The sequence below is a fragment of the Sorex araneus genome, chromosome 2, assembly GCF_027595985.1.
Source record: "Sorex araneus isolate mSorAra2 chromosome 2, mSorAra2.pri, whole genome shotgun sequence".
In the NCBI taxonomy this organism is placed as follows: domain Eukaryota; kingdom Metazoa; phylum Chordata; class Mammalia; order Eulipotyphla; family Soricidae; genus Sorex; species Sorex araneus.
The window spans coordinates 356266795-356288860 of record NC_073303.1 but is presented as its reverse complement, the minus strand read 5'-3'; the positions used below and the strand labels follow the sequence as shown (position 1 = coordinate 356288860).

The window sequence follows — 22066 nt, the reverse complement described above, 5'->3', positions numbered from 1 at the left end:
TCCTCCACGAGGGAACGACAGGAGTTCCAATTGGAGTTTTCTGCAAGTTGTTCAAAGTCACCAGGCCCAGGTTCCTGAGAGGAACTGCCACGAGATGCCATGATTGCAGACGGGACAGAGAACGGGTGCCACGGGACGGGGGGAGTGGGACAGGTGAGGCAGGCGAGTGAGTGTGGATGGGTAAGAGATGAGTCACGGTGGAGCCCCTCCTGGAGTGCAGGTTGGAGCGGGAAGAGGGGGGGGCGGGGGGGATTTCCAGGCATCCCCAGGCCGAACGTCCCGCAAGGGTGCGCCACAGCCGGCCGTTGCACGGAGGACCAAGGGGCGGCGCGGGGGGCGGGACCTGGGGTCCAGGCTGTGTCCAGAGGGTACATAAGCGCACGTCTGGCGCCACTCCCACTGTGCACCTCGCCGCAGAGACAGAGCTTGGCAGAACTGCGCCGCACCGCGCCGCCCAGGAGCCCGAAGGCCGGCCACTGCCCGACGTCAGCTGCGACTCCTGCACCTGCCGCGAAGCTCACCTCCACCCTTCGGGCCGCAGCGCCTTAGCCCAGCCCGCAAGGGCCGCACCTGCAGGCCCCCTCGCCTCCACCTCGGAGACATGCAGCCAGAAGGCCAGGCCCGCCCGGCGCCGGACGCCACCCTGGACAAGCTGCAAGCTCAGCTGGCCCTCCTGCCCAGACCCGCCAAGCTCCTCAAGGCGCTGACCAGGCTCTCCGCGCTGCCGCCCACCGCCGCTCTCCTGGACGACTCCCGCCTCAGCAAGGCCCTCAGGCGCCTGCGCGACTACCAGCAGCCGGCCGCTCTGGCCGCACGCTTGCTGGACCGCTGGAGTCCGCTCCTGGACGCTCCGGCCCCAGCCGAAGCCGGCACCGCCAGCCCAAGCAAGAGCCGGGGCCGGAAGCGCTCCAGGGAGGCCCGAGCGGGAGGAAACTGCGGCCAGCAAGAGCCCACGGCCCCACGCGCGGACACACCGGACGCCGCAGAACCCGCGCCCCAGGGACCCCCGAGGACCGTGCCTCCGCTGAGGATCAAACTCACACGCCTTCCTTCGGGGGCGAGGGCAGCGGGGACCCCCACCCGCTGCCCCCGCGGGCACGCAGACAGCGAGTCCCAGGCCCCCGCACGCCTGTCTCGGGAGGAGTGTCTCGACTACCAACCGCCACCCAGGAAAAAGCAAAGGACCAAGAGCGCACAGGCGGGGCAGGAGCCCCGCACCCAGCACGCTCAAGGGAGCGGGGGAGGCGACGACGACGACGACGACGACGACGACGACCACTGGGCCTTGGAGTCAGCCGACGGGCCCCCAGCCCGCCCAGAGGACCCGCGGCCTTCCACACGCGAAGACCCCCAGCTGGCAGCGGCCCTCTCGGACAGCCTGGCCTGCCGGCCAGACCCCGCTCCCGCTCCGGGAGACGCGGGGGAGGCCCCGCTCCCGCACTGGGACTGGGGGTCCTTCGGGCAGCCTTCGCCCCCACGCCAGCACGAACCGGACTTGGCCCCGTGCAGAGTCAACGCCAAGACCCGCGTGTTCGCGGGCTCCAAGCGAGCCCACGGCCCCGCCGTGCCCAGCCTGCGCCAGCTCTGCACGCGCCTCCTGCAGAATCACCTGGATGCCATCGGCCCGCTGCCGCCCGCCTCCTACTCTCTTCTCCAGCCCGTCCTGCGCAGCTGCTCGCCGGATCAACTCTACCGCATCGAGACCTGCAACCCGGGCCTCGTGCCCCACGCAGACCACCTCTGGAAGGCTCACTGTGCCCAGAAATTTCCCACGGACACGCCGAGACCGGGGGAATCCTGGCGCGACGCCTACCTGAGGCTTCAGCTGGCCAGAGAGCAGCGCCTCCAAGCTCTCACCCTCAATTTCCGCTCGGCCCGCCTCACCAAGTTGCAAGACGCCCGCACCAAGATCGTGGTCTTCCACGGCCCAACCGCAAAGCCCTTCCCACTACCGAAGACGCCCCACGTGGACCCCGAAGAAGCCATTCGGCACGAGACCGAGCCCCACTCAGCCCCAGCCCCCACCGCCTGCCAGCCAGAGCCCCGCAGAAACGCCCCCACCTCCCTTCCTCCGGCGGGCCTGCCCGAGGCCACCTCAGCCAACCCAGGCCCTGCCGCTTCCCAACGCACGCAGGCCTTCGCCAAACGCAAACCCAACAAGCCAATGCCCCGCCTGATGGCCAAGTCCATCAAAGACTTCAGGACATTGCTCTCCCGGCGCTAAGGAAGACGCACAGAGCCTAGGGCGGCGGCAAGGAAACAGTGCAACCCACGCTAGCACTTCCTGCGGCTCCCAGGGCTCGCCCCTGACAAACCGCCTTCTCACACCCCGCTCCTTCTCCCGCAAAAACCCTCCCGAAACCCCCAGGCTTGAACTCGGCCGATTCCAGAGTGATGGCGGGTCCGGAGGAGGATTGCAAACCAACCCCTGGGGAAACAAAGGAAAAAAGACCTGGGCGTTGGACGGCAACACGCCACCTCCTCCATGGAGCTCTGGCCACCCAGCCGGAGGGCGAACCCAGTCTTCCGTCGCTGGTCCTCTGCTTAGGTGGAGCGCGGCGGGTGGGATCCCGGCCATACTCGCTAGATACCAGACCCATGGCACACGCTCCCTTCCCACCAGCACCGACGCGTCTGCTACTGAAGCCAGGCCACCCGCCCGCACAGGACCCGCTTTCACCGGGCAGCACTCACACTTTCCTGCTCATGCCGTAGGCTGAAAGCCAGGCCGGTGGGAACTGCTGCCTGACTGTGTGTCAGGGACCACCACAAAAGTCCCCTCCTTGGAGACAAACTGCTCCAGTCCTGGGGCCTTTCTAGCTGATGGAGACAGGGAGAGGGAGAGAGAGACAGTGAGAGAGAGAGAGAGAGAGAGAGATAGGGAAGGAGAGAGAGACAGAGAGATCAAAGACAGCGCTCACGCACATCGGTATTGGCCCGTATGTGTCTAGAGGATACACAGAGACTGCTGGGTTGATCGCCCCAACCTGTTTCAGATCTTGGTTACACAATCGGCCAATGACTGCTGACGCTGGGCCCGGTCGGACAGAGGAAGCTGAGCGCTCCCTATTCCACACCCCTCACGAATAACAACCAGACCTTCGGCTCCAACACCTGGTTCAAACGGACTTGCAATCCATGCCCGGCACCGCTCTGTCTTCTAAGTGAGAGGGCGAAAGGGACAGAGCGTGGAGTGGCTCTGGAACACCAAGAGGAACACCAAGCACCGGCGTTCACGCCTAAACAGAGAGAGAAAGCCTGAGCCCGAGACACGAAACAGGGCTGAACATGCTGCCTTGACTGGGCCCCCACCGGCAGCAGCCCCACCTTAGGGCCGCCTACAGTCCCCTGAGGAACCTGTGCGAATGAGCCGCGAGCGGCCCTGTGTCTCCATCCTGTCCCCCTAGCAAACACACAGCCCCCAAGAAGTTGCAAACACCGTTAGGCCGCCCAGCCCCTGCTCACACCCCCCTCGGGAATGACTACTTTTTTCAAATTCCAAGACCCTGGGAACGTGCCAGTCTCTTGCCAGGCTGCGGACAAGAGATGTGACTGAAAGAACGCACAGACGGGGTGCGTCACAGCCATCTCACGGGGGCAAATCCACACATCAGAGGAATGCTGGGACACGCGACTTGGGATGACTCCAGGTCCGAGTCTAATTTTGCTAAGCTGTGCAAAATCACCCGGGGCGTCGGGGATCAAATTCAGGCCCACTTTGCTCAAAGGGATGGGCACCATATTCCCCCACGATTCCAGAGGGTCCAAAGAACAGTTTCCATGGGCCACTGGGACAGGTGGGGTAATTGAGTGAGTCACCGTGGGCACGATGAGTCACCGTGGGAATCCCCTTCCGCCCCCCACCCCCACCCCCCGGGGGGCCCACCGCAGAGCCAGCCGTCTGCACACAGCCCCACCCTAAACAACCCGACCGGGTGGGTCACAGCCCGCTATTCCATGGAGGACCCTTCATGCCCTGCGGTGGATGGGCAGGCCCGGGGGGCTTCAGGGCACGGCCAGTGGGTCCAGAAGTGCGGGTCTAGCGCGTGTCAAATCGCTTCCAAATAGGTGCCCAAAGCCAGTCCCACACATCCAGCGCCAAGACAACGACGGGACACCCAGGACCACGAGCTGAACGGCACCTGGCACCTGCTGTCTGACACTGTGTCAGGCACCACACCAGCGGTCTCCTCCGAGCAACAAGAGTGCTCCTTCCTCGGACCTCTCTCGCGCAGTGGTCAGACGCGTAGAGTGTGCAGATCGGCACGTGTGCATATCCGGGTACAGAGGACACACAGAGACCGCACGGTTGATCGCTCCAACCTTTTCCAGATCTGGGTTACACAAAGAGCCAAACCATGCCCGCCCTGGCTCCGGTTGCACTCAACAACCTGAGAGCTCCTCATCCCACGTTCTCACGAAGAAATCCATACCCTGAGCTCCAAGTCCTGGAGAGAATCGGCTTGGATTTGGGGGTCTTCGAATGCAGGCTCTGTCTTCTGACTTAGGGAGAGAAAGGACAAAGTCCGGAGTGCTGAGACTAGATTGAACAGCAAGCACGGCCAGCGTTCGCGCCCACACGGAGGGAAACGTGACTCTGAGAGATGATTCAACGCTGAACACATCGCCTTGTAGGGACCCCATCTACAGTAGCATGCCTTTTTATGTTTATTTTTTTATTATTATTTTTTTAAATTTAATAGTTTGTTTGTAGTTAGTGAGTCAAAGGGAGGGTACAGTTACAGATTTATACATTTTTGTGCTCATGATTCTCCCTTACAAAGTTTGATAACCCATCCCTTCACCAGCGCCCGTTCTCCACCACCAGTAAACCCAACATCCCTCGCCCCCTCCCCAGTCCTGTCTCCCCCCACCCCACACTGCCACTGTGGCAGGGTATTCCCTTTTGTTCACTCTTTCTGATTAGGTGTTGCAGTTTGCAATAAAGGTGTTGAGTGGCCATTGTGTTCAGTCTCTTGTCTTTATTGGGCCCGCATCATCTTTCCCCTACATGACCTCCAATCATATTTGACTTGGTGTTCCCTTCTCTGAGTTGCCCAGAATGAGAGACACCCTCCAGGATATTGAAGATAAAGCTATCTTCAAAGCATGCCTTGTTAATGAGTGAATCGAAATGAGTTACAGTTACAAACTTTCATGGTTGCGTTTCAATCACAGAAGTATCAAACGGCCATCCCTCCACCAGTGCAATTTCTCCATCCTCGATGTCCCTTGATCTCTCCTCCCCCCGCCCCCGCCCCCTTGAAGCCCTCCATGGCTCTAGGGCAGGCCATTTCCTCGAGAATCACTCTGTACTTTGGGGTATTTTGGTTAGCCATGCAGAGACTCAGAGGCTATCCCTCTGATCCTCTAACTACGTTCGGCACACATCTCCCATCCTGAACGATTCCACCCCCCTCCGGGTTTTCTGCCCACACCTCTGTTTTCGGGCACTCGGGGTGTTTCCAGTTTCTGCCATGGTGAATGGCGCTGCCCTAACGAACATAGACGAGCCGACGGTGTTTGAGCTGTGTGGGTTTGGACCGTCAGGCTATATTCCCAGAAGCGGTATGGCGGGGGTCCCTGAGAGCTCGATTTCTACCTCTTTGAGGCATGTCTGTCTCGTTTGGCACAAAGAGCGAACCGGCCGGCATTCCCGGCACCCGGGAATTGAGGCTCCCTTTCCCTGCACATCCGTGCCCGCACTGACTGTTCTGATTCTTTTGGATGTGTGTCAGTGTCTATGGCGTGAGTTGCTATCTCCTTGCTGTTTGCTTTTGCATCTCCCCGACGATTCACGAGGTCGGACGCCTCCCCATGAGCCATCCCCATTCCTCACAGCTTGGGTTCCTGTGCTCACACAGCCCTCGGGAATGATTTCCGTTCAAATTCTGGATCCCTGGATGCGTTTGGGCACCAAGGAGGCTCCTGACTACATGACATGGCGCTCCAGAGAAAGCACAACTGTGGTCACAGCAAGCCGAGTTGAGGCAAGCCAAGACGGCGCGAGGAACGCCGGAGAGCTACTCCACCACGAGGGAACGACACGAGTTCCAATTGGAGTTTTCTGCAAGTTGTTCAAAGTCACCAGGCCCAGGTTCCTGAGAGGAACTGCCACGAGATGCCATGATTGCAGACGGGACAGAGAACGGGTGCCACGGGACGGGGGGAGTGGGACAGGTGAGGCAGGCGAGTGAGTGTGGATGGGTAAGAGATGAGTCACGGTGGAGCCCCTCCTGGAGTGCAGGTTGGAGCGGGAAGGGGGGGGGCGGGGGGGATTTCCAGGCATCCCCAGGCCGAACGTCCCGCAAGGGTGCGCCACAGCCGGCCGTTGCACGGAGGACCAAGGGGCGGCGCGGGGGGCGGGACCTGGGGTCCAGGCTGTGTCCAGAGGGTACATAAGCGCGCGTCTGGCGCCACTCCCACTGTGCACCTCGCCGCAGAGACAGAGCTTGGCAGAACTGCGCCGCACCGCGCCGCCCAGGAGCCCGAAGGCCGGCCACTGCCCGACGTCAGCTGCGACTCCTGCACCTGCCGCGAAGCTCACCTCCACCCTTCGGGCCGCAGCGCCTTAGCCCAGCCCGCAAGGGCCGCACCTGCAGGCCCCCTCGCCTCCACCTCGGAGACATGCAGCCAGAAGGCCAGGCCCGCCCGGCGCCGGACGCCACCCTGGACAAGCTGCAAGCTCAGCTGGCCCTCCTGCCCAGACCCGCCAAGCTCCTCAAGGCGCTGACCAGGCTCTCCGCGCTGCCGCCCACCGCCGCTCTCCTGGACGACTCCCGCCTCAGCAAGGCCCTCAGGCGCCTGCGCGACTACCAGCAGCCGGCCGCTCTGGCCGCACGCTTGCTGGACCGCTGGAGTCCGCTCCTGGACGCTCCGGCCCCAGCCGAAGCCGGCACCGCCAGCCCAAGCAAGAGCCGGGGCCGGAAGCGCTCCAGGGAGGCCCGAGCGGGAGGAAACTGCGGCCAGCAAGAGCCCACGGCCCCACGCGCGGACACACCGGACGCCGCAGAACCCGCGCCCCAGGGACCCCCGAGGACCGTGCCTCCGCTGAGGATCAAACTCACACGCCTTCCTTCGGGGGCGAGGGCAGCGGGGACCCCCACCCGCTGCCCCCGCGGGCACGCAGACAGCGAGTCCCAGGCCCCCGCACGCCTGTCTCGGGAGGAGTGTCTCGACTACCAACCGCCACCCAGGAAAAAGCAAAGGACCAAGAGCGCACAGGCGGGGCAGGAGCCCCGCACCCAGCACGCTCAAGGGAGCGGGGGAGGCGACGACGACGACGACGACGACGACGACCACTGGGCCTTGGAGTCAGCCGACGGGCCCCCAGCCCGCCCAGAGGACCCGCGGCCTTCCACACGCGAAGACCCCCAGCTGGCAACGGCCCTCTCGGACAGCCTGGCCTGCCGGCCAGACCCCGCTCCCGCTCCGGGAGACGCGGGGGAGGCCCCGCTCCCGCACTGGGACTGGGGGTCCTTCGGGCAGCCTTCGCCCCCACGCCAGCACGAACCGGACTTGGCCCCGTGCAGAGTCAACGCCAAGACCCGCGTGTTCGCGGGCTCCAAGCGAGCCCACGGCCCCGCCGTGCCCAGCCTGCGCCAGCTCTGCACGCGCCTCCTGCAGAATCACCTGGATGCCATCGGCCCGCTGCCGCCCGCCTCCTACTCTCTTCTCCAGCCCGTCCTGCGCAGCTGCTCGCCGGATCAACTCTACCGCATCGAGACCTGCAACCCGGGCCTCGTGCCCCACGCAGACCACCTCTGGACGGCTCACTGTGCCCAGAAATTTCCCACGGACACGCCGAGACCGGGGGAATCCTGGCGCGACGCCTACCTGAGGCTTCAGCTGGCCAGAGAGCAGCGCCTCCAAGCTCTCACCCTCAATTTCCGCTCGGCCCGCCTCACCAAGTTGCAAGACGCCCGCACCAAGATCGTGGTCTTCCACGGCCCAACCGCAAAGCCCTTCCCACTACCGAAGACGCCCCACGTGGACCCCGAAGAAGCCATTCGGCACGAGACCGAGCCCCACTCAGCCCCAGCCCCCACCGCCTGCCAGCCAGAGCCCCGCACCAACGCCCCCACCTCCCTTCCTCCGGCGGGCCTGCCCGAGGCCACCTCGGCCAACCCAGGCCCTGCCGCTTCCCAACGCACGCAGGCCTTCGCCAAACGCAAACCCAACAAGCCAATGCCCCGCCTGATGGCCAAGTCCATCAAAGACTTCAGGACATTGCTCTCCCGGCGCTAAGGAAGACGCACAGAGCCTAGGGCGGCGGCAAGGAAACAGTGCAACCCACGCTAGCACTTCCTGCGGCTCCCAGGGCTCGCCCCTGACAAACCGCCTTCTCACACCCCGCTCCCTCTCCCGCAAAAACCCTCCCGAAACCCCCAGGCTTGAACTCGGCCGATTCCAGAGTGATGGCGGGTCCTGAGGAGGATTGCAAACCAACCCCTGGGGAAACAAAGGAAAAAAGACCTGGGCGTTGGACGGCAACACGCCACCTCCTCCATGGAGCTCTGGCCACCCAGCCGGAGGGCGAACCCAGTCTTCCGTCGCTGGTCCTCTGCTTAGGTGGAGCGCGGCGGGTGGGATCCCGGCCATACTCGCTAGATACCAGACCCATGGCACACGCTCCCTTCCCACCAGCACCGACGCGTCTGCTACTGAAGCCAGGCCACCCGCCCGCACAGGACCCGCTTTCACCGGGCAGCTCTCACACTTTCCTGCTCCTGCCGTAGGCTGAAAGCCAGGCCGGTGGGAACTGCTGCCTGACTGTGTGTCAGGGACCACCACAAAAGTCCCCTCCTTGGAGACAAACTGCTCCAGTCCTGGGGCCTTTCTAGCTGATGGAGACAGGGAGAGGGAGAGAGAGACAGTCAGAGAGAGAGAGAGAGAGAGATAGGGAGGGAGAGAGAGACAGAGAGATCAAAGACAGCGCTCACGCACATCGGTATTGGCCCGTATGTGTCTAGAGGATACACAGAGACTGCTGGGTTGATCGCCCCAACCTGTTTCAGATCTTGGTTACACAATCGGCCAATGACTGCTGACCCTGGGCCCGGTCGGACAGAGGAAGCTGAGCGCTCCCTATTGCACACCCTTCACGAATAACAACCAGACCTTCGGCTCCAACACCTGGTTCAAACGGACTTGCAATCCATGCCCGGCACCGCTCTGTCTTCTAAGTGAGAGGGCGAAAGGGACAGAGCGTGGAGTGGCTCTGGAACACCAAGAGGAACACCAAGCACCGGCGTTCACGCCTAAACAGAGAGAGAAAGCCTGAGCCCGAGACACGAAACAGGGCTGAACATGCTGCCTTGACTGGGCCCCCACCGGCAGCAGCCCCACCTTAGGGCCGCCTACAGTCCCCTGAGGAACCTGTGCGAATGAGCCGCGAGCGGCCCTGTGTCTCCATCCTGTCCCCCTAGCAAACACACAGCCCCCAAGAAGTTGCAAACACCGTTAGGCCGCCCAGCCCCTGCTCACACCCCCCTCGGGAATGACTACTTTTTTCAAATTCCAAGACCCTGGGAACGTGCCAGTCTCTTGCCAGGCTGCGGACAAGAGATGTGACTGAAAGAACGCACAGACGGGGTGCGTCACAGCCATCTCACGGGGGCAAATCCACACATCAGAGGAATGCTGGGACACGCGACTTGGGATGACTCCAGGTCCGAGTCTAATTTTGCTAAGCTGTGCAAAATCACCCGGGGCGTCGGGGATCAAATTCAGGCCCACTTTGCTCAAAGGGATGGGCACCATATTCCCCCACGATTCCAGAGGGTCCAAAGAACAGTTTCCATGGGCCACTGGGACAGGTGGGGTAATTGAGTGAGTCACCGTGGGCACGATGAGTCACCGTGGGAATCCCCTTCCGCCCCCCACCCCCACCCCCCGGGGGGCCCACCGCAGAGCCAGCCGTCTGCACACAGCCCCACCCTAAACAACCCGACCGGGTGGGTCACAGCCCGCTATTCCATGGAGGACCCTTCATGCCCTGCGGTGGATGGGCAGGCCCGGGGGGCTTCAGGGCACGGCCAGTGGGTCCAGAAGTGCGGGTCTAGCGCGTGTCAAATCGCTTCCAAATAGGTGCCCAAAGCCAGTCCCACACATCCAGCGCCAAGACAACGACGGGACACCCAGGACCACGAGCTGAACGGCACCTGGCACCTGCTGTCTGACACTGTGTCAGGCACCACACCAGCGGTCTCCTCCGAGCAACAAGAGTGCTCCTTCCTCGGACCTCTCTCGCGCAGTGGTCAGACGCGTAGAGTGTGCAGATCGGCACGTGTGCATATCCGGGTACAGAGGACACACAGAGACCGCACGGTTGATCGCTCCAACCTTTTCCAGATCTGGGTTACACAAAGAGCCAAACCATGCCCGCCCTGGCTCCGGTTGCACTCAACAACCTGAGAGCTCCTCATCCCACGTTCTCACGAAGAAATCCATACCCTGAGCTCCAAGTCCTGGAGAGAATCGGCTTGGATTTGGGGGTCTTCGAATGCAGGCTCTGTCTTCTGACTTAGGGAGAGAAAGGACAAAGTCCGGAGTGCTGAGACTAGATTGAACAGCAAGCACGGCCAGCGTTCGCGCCCACACGGAGGGAAACGTGACTCTGAGAGATGATTCAACGCTGAACACATCGCCTTGTAGGGACCCCATCTACAGTAGCATGCCTTTTTATGTTTATTTTTTTATTATTATTTTTTTTAATTTAATAGTTTGTTTGTAGTTAGTGAGTCAAAGGGAGGGTACAGTTACAGATTTATACATTTTTGTGCTCATGATTCTCCCTTACAAAGTTTGATAACCCATCCCTTCACCAGCGCCCGTTCTCCACCACCAGTAAACCCAACATCCCTCGCCCCCTCCCCAGTCCTGTCTCCCCCCACCCCACACTGCCACTGTGGCAGGGTATTCCCTTTTGTTCACTCTTTCTGATTAGGTGTTGCAGTTTGCAATAAAGGTGTTGAGTGGCCATTGTGTTCAGTCTCTTGTCTTTATTGGGCCCGCATCATCTTTCCCCTACATGACCTCCAATCATATTTGACTTGGTGTTCCCTTCTCTGAGTTGCCCAGAATGAGAGACACCCTCCAGGATATTGAAGATAAAGCTATCTTCAAAGCATGCCTTGTTAATGAGTGAATCGAAATGAGTTACAGTTACAAACTTTCATGGTTGCGTTTCAATCACAGAAGTATCAAACGGCCATCCCTCCACCAGTGCAATTTCTCCATCCTCGATGTCCCTTGATCTCTCCTCCCCCCGCCCCCGCCCCCTTGAAGCCCTCCATGGCTCTAGGGCAGGCCATTTCCTCGAGAATCACTCTGTACTTTGGGGTATTTTGGTTAGCCATGCAGAGACTCAGAGGCTATCCCTCTGATCCTCTAACTACGTTCGGCACACATCTCCCATCCTGAACGATTCCACCCCCCTCCGGGTTTTCTGCCCACACCTCTGTTTTCGGGCACTCGGGGTGTTTCCAGTTTCTGCCATGGTGAATGGCGCTGCCCTAACGAACATAGACGAGCCGACGGTGTTTGAGCTGTGTGGGTTTGGACCGTCAGGCTATATTCCCAGAAGCGGTATGGCGGGGGTCCCTGAGAGCTCGATTTCTACCTCTTTGAGGCATGTCTGTCTCGTTTGGCACAAAGAGCGAACCGGCCGGCATTCCCGGCACCCGGGAATTGAGGCTCCCTTTCCCTGCACATCCGTGCCCGCACTGACTGTTCTGATTCTTTTGGATGTGTGTCAGTGTCTATGGCGTGAGTTGCTATCTCCTTGCTGTTTGCTTTTGCATCTCCCCGACGATTCACGAGGTCGGACGCCTCCCCATGAGCCATCCCCATTCCTCACAGCTTGGGTTCCTGTGCTCACACAGCCCTCGGGAATGATTTCCGTTCAAATTCTGGATCCCTGGATGCGTTTGGGCACCAAGGAGGCTCCTGACTACATGACATGGCGCTCCAGAGAAAGCACAACTGTGGTCACAGCAAGCCGAGTTGAGGCAAGCCAAGACGGCGCGAGGAACGCCGGAGAGCTACTCCACCACGAGGGAACGACACGAGTTCCAATTGGAGTTTTCTGCAAGTTGTTCAAAGTCACCAGGCCCAGGTTCCTGAGAGGAACTGCCACGAGATGCCATGATTGCAGACGGGACAGAGAACGGGTGCCACGGGACGGGGGGAGTGGGACAGGTGAGGCAGGCGAGTGAGTGTGGATGGGTAAGAGATGAGTCACGGTGGAGCCCCTCCTGGAGTGCAGGTTGGAGCGGGAAGGGGGGGGGCGGGGGGGATTTCCAGGCATCCCCAGGCCGAACGTCCCGCAAGGGTGCGCCACAGCCGGCCGTTGCACGGAGGACCAAGGGGCGGCGCGGGGGGCGGGACCTGGGGTCCAGGCTGTGTCCAGAGGGTACATAAGCGCGCGTCTGGCGCCACTCCCACTGTGCACCTCGCCGCAGAGACAGAGCTTGGCAGAACTGCGCCGCACCGCGCCGCCCAGGAGCCCGAAGGCCGGCCACTGCCCGACGTCAGCTGCGACTCCTGCACCTGCCGCGAAGCTCACCTCCACCCTTCGGGCCGCAGCGCCTTAGCCCAGCCCGCAAGGGCCGCACCTGCAGGCCCCCTCGCCTCCACCTCGGAGACATGCAGCCAGAAGGCCAGGCCCGCCCGGCGCCGGACGCCACCCTGGACAAGCTGCAAGCTCAGCTGGCCCTCCTGCCCAGACCCGCCAAGCTCCTCAAGGCGCTGACCAGGCTCTCCGCGCTGCCGCCCACCGCCGCTCTCCTGGACGACTCCCGCCTCAGCAAGGCCCTCAGGCGCCTGCGCGACTACCAGCAGCCGGCCGCTCTGGCCGCACGCTTGCTGGACCGCTGGAGTCCGCTCCTGGACGCTCCGGCCCCAGCCGAAGCCGGCACCGCCAGCCCAAGCAAGAGCCGGGGCCGGAAGCGCTCCAGGGAGGCCCGAGCGGGAGGAAACTGCGGCCAGCAAGAGCCCACGGCCCCACGCGCGGACACACCGGACGCCGCAGAACCCGCGCCCCAGGGACCCCCGAGGACCGTGCCTCCGCTGAGGATCAAACTCACACGCCTTCCTTCGGGGGCGAGGGCAGCGGGGACCCCCACCCGCTGCCCCCGCGGGCACGCAGACAGCGAGTCCCAGGCCCCCGCACGCCTGTCTCGGGAGGAGTGTCTCGACTACCAACCGCCACCCAGGAAAAAGCAAAGGACCAAGAGCGCACAGGCGGGGCAGGAGCCCCGCACCCAGCACGCTCAAGGGAGCGGGGGAGGCGACGACGACGACGACGACGACGACGACCACTGGGCCTTGGAGTCAGCCGACGGGCCCCCAGCCCGCCCAGAGGACCCGCGGCCTTCCACACGCGAAGACCCCCAGCTGGCAACGGCCCTCTCGGACAGCCTGGCCTGCCGGCCAGACCCCGCTCCCGCTCCGGGAGACGCGGGGGAGGCCCCGCTCCCGCACTGGGACTGGGGGTCCTTCGGGCAGCCTTCGCCCCCACGCCAGCACGAACCGGACTTGGCCCCGTGCAGAGTCAACGCCAAGACCCGCGTGTTCGCGGGCTCCAAGCGAGCCCACGGCCCCGCCGTGCCCAGCCTGCGCCAGCTCTGCACGCGCCTCCTGCAGAATCACCTGGATGCCATCGGCCCGCTGCCGCCCGCCTCCTACTCTCTTCTCCAGCCCGTCCTGCGCAGCTGCTCGCCGGATCAACTCTACCGCATCGAGACCTGCAACCCGGGCCTCGTGCCCCACGCAGACCACCTCTGGACGGCTCACTGTGCCCAGAAATTTCCCACGGACACGCCGAGACCGGGGGAATCCTGGCGCGACGCCTACCTGAGGCTTCAGCTGGCCAGAGAGCAGCGCCTCCAAGCTCTCACCCTCAATTTCCGCTCGGCCCGCCTCACCAAGTTGCAAGACGCCCGCACCAAGATCGTGGTCTTCCACGGCCCAACCGCAAAGCCCTTCCCACTACCGAAGACGCCCCACGTGGACCCCGAAGAAGCCATTCGGCACGAGACCGAGCCCCACTCAGCCCCAGCCCCCACCGCCTGCCAGCCAGAGCCCCGCACCAACGCCCCCACCTCCCTTCCTCCGGCGGGCCTGCCCGAGGCCACCTCGGCCAACCCAGGCCCTGCCGCTTCCCAACGCACGCAGGCCTTCGCCAAACGCAAACCCAACAAGCCAATGCCCCGCCTGATGGCCAAGTCCATCAAAGACTTCAGGACATTGCTCTCCCGGCGCTAAGGAAGACGCACAGAGCCTAGGGCGGCGGCAAGGAAACAGTGCAACCCACGCTAGCACTTCCTGCGGCTCCCAGGGCTCGCCCCTGACAAACCGCCTTCTCACACCCCGCTCCCTCTCCCGCAAAAACCCTCCCGAAACCCCCAGGCTTGAACTCGGCCGATTCCAGAGTGATGGCGGGTCCTGAGGAGGATTGCAAACCAACCCCTGGGGAAACAAAGGAAAAAAGACCTGGGCGTTGGACGGCAACACGCCACCTCCTCCATGGAGCTCTGGCCACCCAGCCGGAGGGCGAACCCAGTCTTCCGTCGCTGGTCCTCTGCTTAGGTGGAGCGCGGCGGGTGGGATCCCGGCCATACTCGCTAGATACCAGACCCATGGCACACGCTCCCTTCCCACCAGCACCGACGCGTCTGCTACTGAAGCCAGGCCACCCGCCCGCACAGGACCCGCTTTCACCGGGCAGCTCTCACACTTTCCTGCTCCTGCCGTAGGCTGAAAGCCAGGCCGGTGGGAACTGCTGCCTGACTGTGTGTCAGGGACCACCACAAAAGTCCCCTCCTTGGAGACAAACTGCTCCAGTCCTGGGGCCTTTCTAGCTGATGGAGACAGGGAGAGGGAGAGAGAGACAGTCAGAGAGAGAGAGAGAGAGAGATAGGGAGGGAGAGAGAGACAGAGAGATCAAAGACAGCGCTCACGCACATCGGTATTGGCCCGTATGTGTCTAGAGGATACACAGAGACTGCTGGGTTGATCGCCCCAACCTGTTTCAGATCTTGGTTACACAATCGGCCAATGACTGCTGACCCTGGGCCCGGTCGGACAGAGGAAGCTGAGCGCTCCCTATTGCACACCCTTCACGAATAACAACCAGACCTTCGGCTCCAACACCTGGTTCAAACGGACTTGCAATCCATGCCCGGCACCGCTCTGTCTTCTAAGTGAGAGGGCGAAAGGGACAGAGCGTGGAGTGGCTCTGGAACACCAAGAGGAACACCAAGCACCGGCGTTCACGCCTAAACAGAGAGAGAAAGCCTGAGCCCGAGACACGAAACAGGGCTGAACATGCTGCCTTGACTGGGCCCCCACCGGCAGCAGCCCCACCTTAGGGCCGCCTACAGTCCCCTGAGGAACCTGTGCGAATGAGCCGCGAGCGGCCCTGTGTCTCCATCCTGTCCCCCTAGCAAACACACAGCCCCGAAGAAGTTGCAAACACCGTTAGGCCGCCCAGCCCCTGCTCACACCCCCCTCGGGAATGACTACTTTTTTCAAATTCCAAGACCCTGGGAACGTGCCAGTCTCTTGCCAGGCTGCGGACAAGAGATGTGACTGAAAGAACGCACAGACGGGGTGCGTCACAGCCATCTCACGGGGGCAAATCCACACATCAGAGGAATGCTGGGACACGCGACTTGGGATGACTCCAGGTCCGAGTCTAATTTTGCTAAGCTGTGCAAAATCACCCGGGGCGTCGGGGATCAAATTCAGGCCCACTTTGCTCAAAGGGATGGGCACCATATTCCCCCACGATTCCAGAGGGTCCAAAGAACAGTTTCCATGGGCCACTGGGACAGGTGGGGTAATTGAGTGAGTCACCGTGGGCACGATGAGTCACCGTGGGAATCCCCTTCCGCCCCCCACCCCCACCCCCCGGGGGGCCCACCGCAGAGCCAGCCGTCTGCACACAGCCCCACCCTAAACAACCCGACCGGGTGGGTCACAGCCCGCTATTCCATGGAGGACCCTTCATGCCCTGCGGTGGATGGGCAGGCCCGGGGGGCTTCAGGGCACGGCCAGTGGGTCCAGAAGTGCGGGTCTAGCGCGTGTCAAATCGCTTCCAAATAGGTGCCCAAAGCCAGTCCCACACATCCAGCGCCAAGACAACGACGGGACACCCAGGACCACGAGCTGAACGGCACCTGGCACCTGCTGTCTGACACTGTGTCAGGCACCACACCAGCGGTCTCCTCCGAGCAACAAGAGTGCTCCTTCCTCGGACCTCTCTCGCGCAGTGGTCAGACGCGTAGAGCGTGCAGATCGGCACGTGTGCATATCCGGGTACAGAGGACACACAGAGACCGCACGGTTGATCGCTCCAACCTTTTCCAGATCTGGGTTACACAAAGAGCCAAACCATGCCCGCCCTGGCTCCGGTTGCACTCAACAACCTGAGAGCTCCTCATCCCACGTTCTCACGAAGAAATCCATACCCTGAGCTCCAAGTCCTGGAGAGAATCGGCTTGGATTTGGGGGTCTTCGAATGCAGGCTCTGTCTTCTGACTTAGGGAGAGAAAGGACAAAGTCCGGAGTGCTGAGACTAGATTGAACAGCAAGCACGGCCAGCGTTCGCGCCCACACGGAGGGAAACGTGACTCTGAGAGATGATTCAACGCTGAACACATCGCCTTGTAGGGACCCCATCTACAGTAGCATGCCTTTTTATGTTTATTTTTTATTATTATTTTTTTTAATTTAATAGTTTGTTTTTAATTAGTGAGTCAACGGGAGGCTACAGTTACAGATTTATACATTTTTGTGCTCATGATTCTCCCTTACAAAGTTTGATAACCCATCCCTTCACCAGTGCCCGTTCTCCACCACCAGGAAACCCAACATCCCTCGCCCCTTCCCCAGTCCTGTCTCCCCACACCCCACACTGCCACTGTGGCAGGGTATTCCCTTTTGTTCACTCTTTCTGATTAGGTGTTGTGGTTTGCAATAAAGGTGTTGAGTGGCCATTGTGTTCAGTCTCTTGTCTTTATTGGGCCCGCATCATCTTTCCCCCCTACATGACCTCCAATCATATTTGACTTGGTGTTCCCTTCTCTGAGTTGCCCAGAATGAGAGACACCCTCCAGCTTATTGAAGATAAAGGTATCTTCAAAGCATGCCTTGTTAATGAGTGAATCGAAATGAGTTACAGTTACAAACTTTCATGGTTGCGTTTCAATCACAGAAGTATCAAACGGCCATCCCTCCACCAGTGCAATTTCTCCATCCTCAATGTCCCTTGATCTCCCCTCCCCCCGCCCCCGCCCCCTTGAAGCCCTCCATGGCTCTAGGGCAGGCCATTTCCTCGAGAATCACTCTGTACTTTGGGGTATTTTGGTTAGCCATGCAGAGACTCAGAGGCTATCCCTCTGATCCTCTAACTACGTTCGGCACACATCTCCCATCCTGAACGATTCCACCCCCCTCCGGGTTTTCTGCCCACACCTCTGTTTTCGGGCACTCGGGGTGTTTCCAGTTTCTGCCATGGTGAATGGCGCTGCCCTAACGAACATAGACGAGCCGACGGTGTTTGAGCTGTGTGGGTTTGGACCGTCAGGCTATATTCCCAGAAGCGGTATGGCGGGGGTCCCTGAGAGCTCGATTTCTACCTCTTTGAGGCATGTCTGTCTCGTTTGGCACAAAGAGCGAACCGGCCGGCATTCCCGGCACCCGGGAATTGAGGGTCCCTTTCCCTGCACTTCCGTGCCCGCACTGACTGTTCTGATTCTTTTGGATGTGTGTCAGTGTCTATGGCGTGAGTTGCTATCTCCTTGCTGTTTGCTTTTGCATCTCCCCGACGATTCCCGAGGTCGGACGCCTCCCCATGAGCCTGGAAGCCATGCGGATGTCTTCGTTGAGGAAGTTCTGTTCATGTCTTCTCCCCGTTTCTTGATGAGTACAGGCGCTTTTTCCTTGGATAGTTCTCCCAGTGCCTAGTAGAGCTGTGATATTCAAGCCTTAGGAGAGGGGTATTGCTTCAATCATCATTCCAATTCCAGGGGCCGTCTCTGAGTCTCGTTCACCGTTTCGGCTGAGGTGCACACGGTTCTTAGGTTCATAGGCTCCCGTGTGTTCATCTTGGTTGGCGTCCGCTTGCTTGGTCGGCGCTGGCTCCTCGTGGAACACGCCTGCAGCTTCATGGGCGTGGAGGGATTGCCCGTATTCCTCAGGGACCTTTTGCATTCAGGCCTGATGTGGAGATCTTCATCCACGTGGAACTGACTTGTGTGCATGGCCTAAGGTAGAGGTCAGGTGTACATTTTTTGCCCCCATGGAGCTGTCCAGTTCTGCAAGCATCCCTCGTTTATGTGCTCTCTCTCCCTCTCTCTTTCTCTCTTTCACAGGGACACACACACGCACACACACACACAGACACAGGGAGGTTCCGGGAGGACGTTCGAGGGGCTGGGATGACAAGCCACCCCAAAGGACCCAACTCTTTTCATTTGGACAAGATTCCCATCAGCCCTCCCCATTCCTCACAGCTTGGGTTCCTGTGCTCACACAGCCCTCGGGAATGATTTCCGTTCAAATTCTGGATCCCTGGATGCGTTTGGGCACCAAGGAGGCTCCTGACTACATGACATGGCGCTCCAGAGAAAGCACAACTGTGGTCACAGCAAGCCGAGTTGAGGCAAGCCAAGACGGCGCGAGGAACGCCGGAGAGCTACTCCTCCACGAGGGAACGACAGGAGTTCCAATTGGAGTTTTCTGCAAGTTGTTCAAAGTCACCAGGCCCAGGTTCCTGAGAGGAACTGCCACGAGATGCCATGATTGCAGACGGGACAGAGAACGGGTGCCACGGGACGGGGGGAGTGGGACAGGTGAGGCAGGCGAGTGAGTGTGGATGGGTAAGAGATGAGTCACGGTGGAGCCCCTCCTGGAGTGCAGGTTGGAGCGGGAAGAGGGGGGGGCGGGGGGGATTTCCAGGCATCCCCAGGCCGAACGTCCCGCAAGGGTGCGCCACAGCCGGCCGTTGCACGGAGGACCAAGGGGCGGCGCGGGGGGCGGGACCTGGGGTCCAGGCTGTGTCCAGAGGGTACATAAGCGCACGTCTGGCGCCACTCCCACTGTGCACCTCGCCGCAGAGACAGAGCTTGGCAGAACTGCGCCGCACCGCGCCGCCCAGGAGCCCGAAGGCCGGCCACTGCCCGACGTCAGCTGCGACTCCTGCACCTGCCGCGAAGCTCACCTCCACCCTTCGGGCCGCAGCGCCTTAGCCCAGCCCGCAAGGGCCGCACCTGCAGGCCCCCTCGCCTCCACCTCGGAGACATGCAGCCAGAAGGCCAGGCCCGCCCGGCGCCGGACGCCACCCTGGACAAGCTGCAAGCTCAGCTGGCCCTCCTGCCCAGACCCGCCAAGCTCCTCAAGGCGCTGACCAGGCTCTCCGCGCTGCCGCCCACCGCCGCTCTCCTGGACGACTCCCGCCTCAGCAAGGCCCTCAGGCGCCTGCGCGACTACCAGCAGCCGGCCGCTCTGGCCGCACGCTTGCTGGACCGCTGGAGTCCGCTCCTGGACGCTCCGGCCCCAGCCGAAGCCGGCACCGCCAGCCCAAGCAAGAGCCGGGGCCGGAAGCGCTCCAGGGAGGCCCGAGCGGGAGGAAACTGCGGCCAGCAAGAGCCCACGGCCCCACGCGCGGACACACCGGACGCCGCAGAACCCGCGCCCCAGGGACCCCCGAGGACCGTGCCTCCGCTGAGGATCAAACTCACACGCCTTCCTTCGGGGGCGAGGGCAGCGGGGACCCCCACCCGCTGCCCCCGCGGGCACGCAGACAGCGAGTCCCAGGCCCCCGCACGCCTGTCTCGGGAGGAGTGTCTCGACTACCAACCGCCACCCAGGAAAAAGCAAAGGACCAAGAGCGCACAGGCGGGGCAGGAGCCCCGCACCCAGCACGCTCAAGGGAGCGGGGGAGGCGACGACGACGACGACGACGACGACGACGACCACTGGGCCTTGGAGTCAGCCGACGGGCCCCCAGCCCGCCCAGAGGACCCGCGGCCTTCCACACGCGAAGACCCCCAGCTGGCAGCGGCCCTCTCGGACAGCCTGGCCTGCCGGCCAGACCCCGCTCCCGCTCCGGGAGACGCGGGGGAGGCCCCGCTCCCGCACTGGGACTGGGGGTCCTTCGGGCAGCCTTCGCCCCCACGCCAGCACGAACCGGACTTGGCCCCGTGCAGAGTCAACGCCAAGACCCGCGTGTTCGCGGGCTCCAAGCGAGCCCACGGCCCCGCCGTGCCCAGCCTGCGCCAGCTCTGCACGCGCCTCCTGCAGAATCACCTGGATGCCATCGGCCCGCTGCCGCCCGCCTCCTACTCTCTTCTCCAGCCCGTCCTGCGCAGCTGCTCGCCGGATCAACTCTACCGCATCGAGACCTGCAACCCGGGCCTCGTGCCCCACGCAGACCACCTCTGGAAGGCTCACTGTGCCCAGAAATTTCCCACGGACACGCCGAGACCGGGGGAATCCTGGCGCGACGCCTACCTGAGGCTTCAGCTGGCCAGAGAGCAGCGCCTCCAAGCTCTCACCCTCAATTTCCGCTCGGCCCGCCTCACCAAGTTGCAAGACGCCCGCACCAAGATCGTGGTCTTCCACGGCCCAACCGCAAAGCCCTTCCCACTACCGAAGACGCCCCACGTGGACCCCGAAGAAGCCATTCGGCACGAGACCGAGCCCCACTCAGCCCCAGCCCCCACCGCCTGCCAGCCAGAGCCCCGCACCAACGCCCCCACCTCCCTTCCTCCGGCGGGCCTGCCCGAGGCCACCTCAGCCAACCCAGGCCCTGCCGCTTCCCAACGCACGCAGGCCTTCGCCAAACGCAAACCCAACAAGCCAATGCCCCGCCTGATGGCCAAGTCCATCAAAGACTTCAGGACATTGCTCTCCCGGCGCTAAGGAAGACGCACAGAGCCTAGGGCGGCGGCAAGGAAACAGTGCAACCCACGCTAGCACTTCCTGCGGCTCCCAGGGCTCGCCCCTGACAAACCGCCTTCTCACACCCCGCTCCTTCTCCCGCAAAAACCCTCCCGAAACCCCCAGGCTTGAACTCGGCCGATTCCAGAGTGATGGCGGGTCCGGAGGAGGATTGCAAACCAACCCCTGGGGAAACAAAGGAAAAAAGACCTGGGCGTTGGACGGCAACACGCCACCTCCTCCATGGAGCTCTGGCCACCCAGCCGGAGGGCGAACCCAGTCTTCCGTCGCTGGTCCTCTGCTTAGGTGGAGCGCGGCGGGTGGGATCCCGGCCATACTCGCTAGATACCAGACCCATGGCACACGCTCCCTTCCCACCAGCACCGACGCGTCTGCTACTGAAGCCAGGCCACCCGCCCGCACAGGACCCGCTTTCACCGGGCAGCACTCACACTTTCCTGCTCATGCCGTAGGCTGAAAGCCAGGCCGGTGGGAACTGCTGCCTGACTGTGTGTCAGGGACCACCACAAAAGTCCCCTCCTTGGAGACAAACTGCTCCAGTCCTGGGGCCTTTCTAGCTGATGGAGACAGGGAGAGGGAGAGAGAGACAGTGAGAGAGAGAGAGAGAGAGAGAGATAGGGAAGGAGAGAGAGACAGAGAGATCAAAGACAGCGCTCACGCACATCGGTATTGGCCCGTATGTGTCTAGAGGATACACAGAGACTGCTGGGTTGATCGCCCCAACCTGTTTCAGATCTTGGTTACACAATCGGCCAATGACTGCTGACGCTGGGCCCGGTCGGACAGAGGAAGCTGAGCGCTCCCTATTCCACACCCCTCACGAATAACAACCAGACCTTCGGCTCCAACACCTGGTTCAAACGGACTTGCAATCCATGCCCGGCACCGCTCTGTCTTCTAAGTGAGAGGGCGAAAGGGACAGAGCGTGGAGTGGCTCTGGAACACCAAGAGGAACACCAAGCACCGGCGTTCACGCCTAAACAGAGAGAGAAAGCCTGAGCCCGAGACACGAAACAGGGCTGAACATGCTGCCTTGACTGGGCCCCCACCGGCAGCAGCCCCACCTTAGGGCCGCCTACAGTCCCCTGAGGAACCT

At 61.9% G+C, this 22066-nt stretch overlaps 4 protein-coding genes across 4 annotated transcripts; all 4 read left to right on the top strand.

Annotated features, from left to right (window-relative positions):
• Positions 1–601: 601 nt before the first annotated feature.
• On the top strand, positions 602–2224 carry LOC129401887 (elongin-A-like). The gene has a single exon (XM_055124839.1). It carries the CDS (start codon positions 602–604, stop codon positions 2222–2224), a length of 1623 nt encoding a protein of 540 aa, XP_054980814.1.
• Positions 2225–5477: 3253 nt separating this feature from the next.
• On the top strand, positions 5478–8247 carry LOC129401886 (elongin-A-like). Its single transcript, XM_055124838.1, has 3 exons — positions 5478–5568; positions 6444–6511; positions 6568–8247. The coding sequence occupies exons 1-3, from the start codon at positions 5478–5480 to the stop codon at positions 8245–8247; spliced, it is 1839 nt and encodes a 612-aa protein (XP_054980813.1).
• A 3251-nt stretch (positions 8248–11498) lies between these two features.
• Positions 11499–14268, top strand: LOC129401885 (elongin-A-like). The gene is made up of 3 exons (XM_055124837.1): positions 11499–11589; positions 12465–12532; positions 12589–14268. The coding sequence occupies exons 1-3, from the start codon at positions 11499–11501 to the stop codon at positions 14266–14268; spliced, it is 1839 nt and encodes a 612-aa protein (XP_054980812.1).
• Positions 14269–19308: 5040 nt separating this feature from the next.
• LOC129401884 (elongin-A-like) lies at positions 19309–20931 on the top strand. Its single transcript, XM_055124836.1, has one exon. It carries the CDS (start codon positions 19309–19311, stop codon positions 20929–20931), a length of 1623 nt encoding a protein of 540 aa, XP_054980811.1.
• The last annotated feature ends 1135 nt before the right edge of the window (positions 20932–22066 follow it).

What these genes read in the sequence shown, in the direction of transcription:
- LOC129401887 (XM_055124839.1), top strand. Translation starts at nt 602, where the DNA reads ATGCAGCCAGAAGGCCAGGCCCGCCCGGCGCCGGACGCCACCCTGGAC.
- LOC129401886 (XM_055124838.1), top strand. Translation starts at nt 5,478, where the DNA reads ATGGTGAATGGCGCTGCCCTAACGAACATAGACGAGCCGACGGTGTTT. An exon ending in AGGCTATATTCCCAGAAGCG is followed by an intron (nt 5,569 to 6,443) that starts GTATGGCGGGGG and finishes ACCTCGCCGCAG; the next exon opens with AGACAGAGCTTGGCAGAACT. An exon ending in AAGGCCGGCCACTGCCCGAC is followed by an intron (nt 6,512 to 6,567) that starts GTCAGCTGCGAC and finishes TTCGGGCCGCAG; the next exon opens with CGCCTTAGCCCAGCCCGCAA.
- LOC129401885 (XM_055124837.1), top strand. Translation starts at nt 11,499, where the DNA reads ATGGTGAATGGCGCTGCCCTAACGAACATAGACGAGCCGACGGTGTTT. An exon ending in AGGCTATATTCCCAGAAGCG is followed by an intron (nt 11,590 to 12,464) that starts GTATGGCGGGGG and finishes ACCTCGCCGCAG; the next exon opens with AGACAGAGCTTGGCAGAACT. An exon ending in AAGGCCGGCCACTGCCCGAC is followed by an intron (nt 12,533 to 12,588) that starts GTCAGCTGCGAC and finishes TTCGGGCCGCAG; the next exon opens with CGCCTTAGCCCAGCCCGCAA.
- LOC129401884 (XM_055124836.1), top strand. Translation starts at nt 19,309, where the DNA reads ATGCAGCCAGAAGGCCAGGCCCGCCCGGCGCCGGACGCCACCCTGGAC.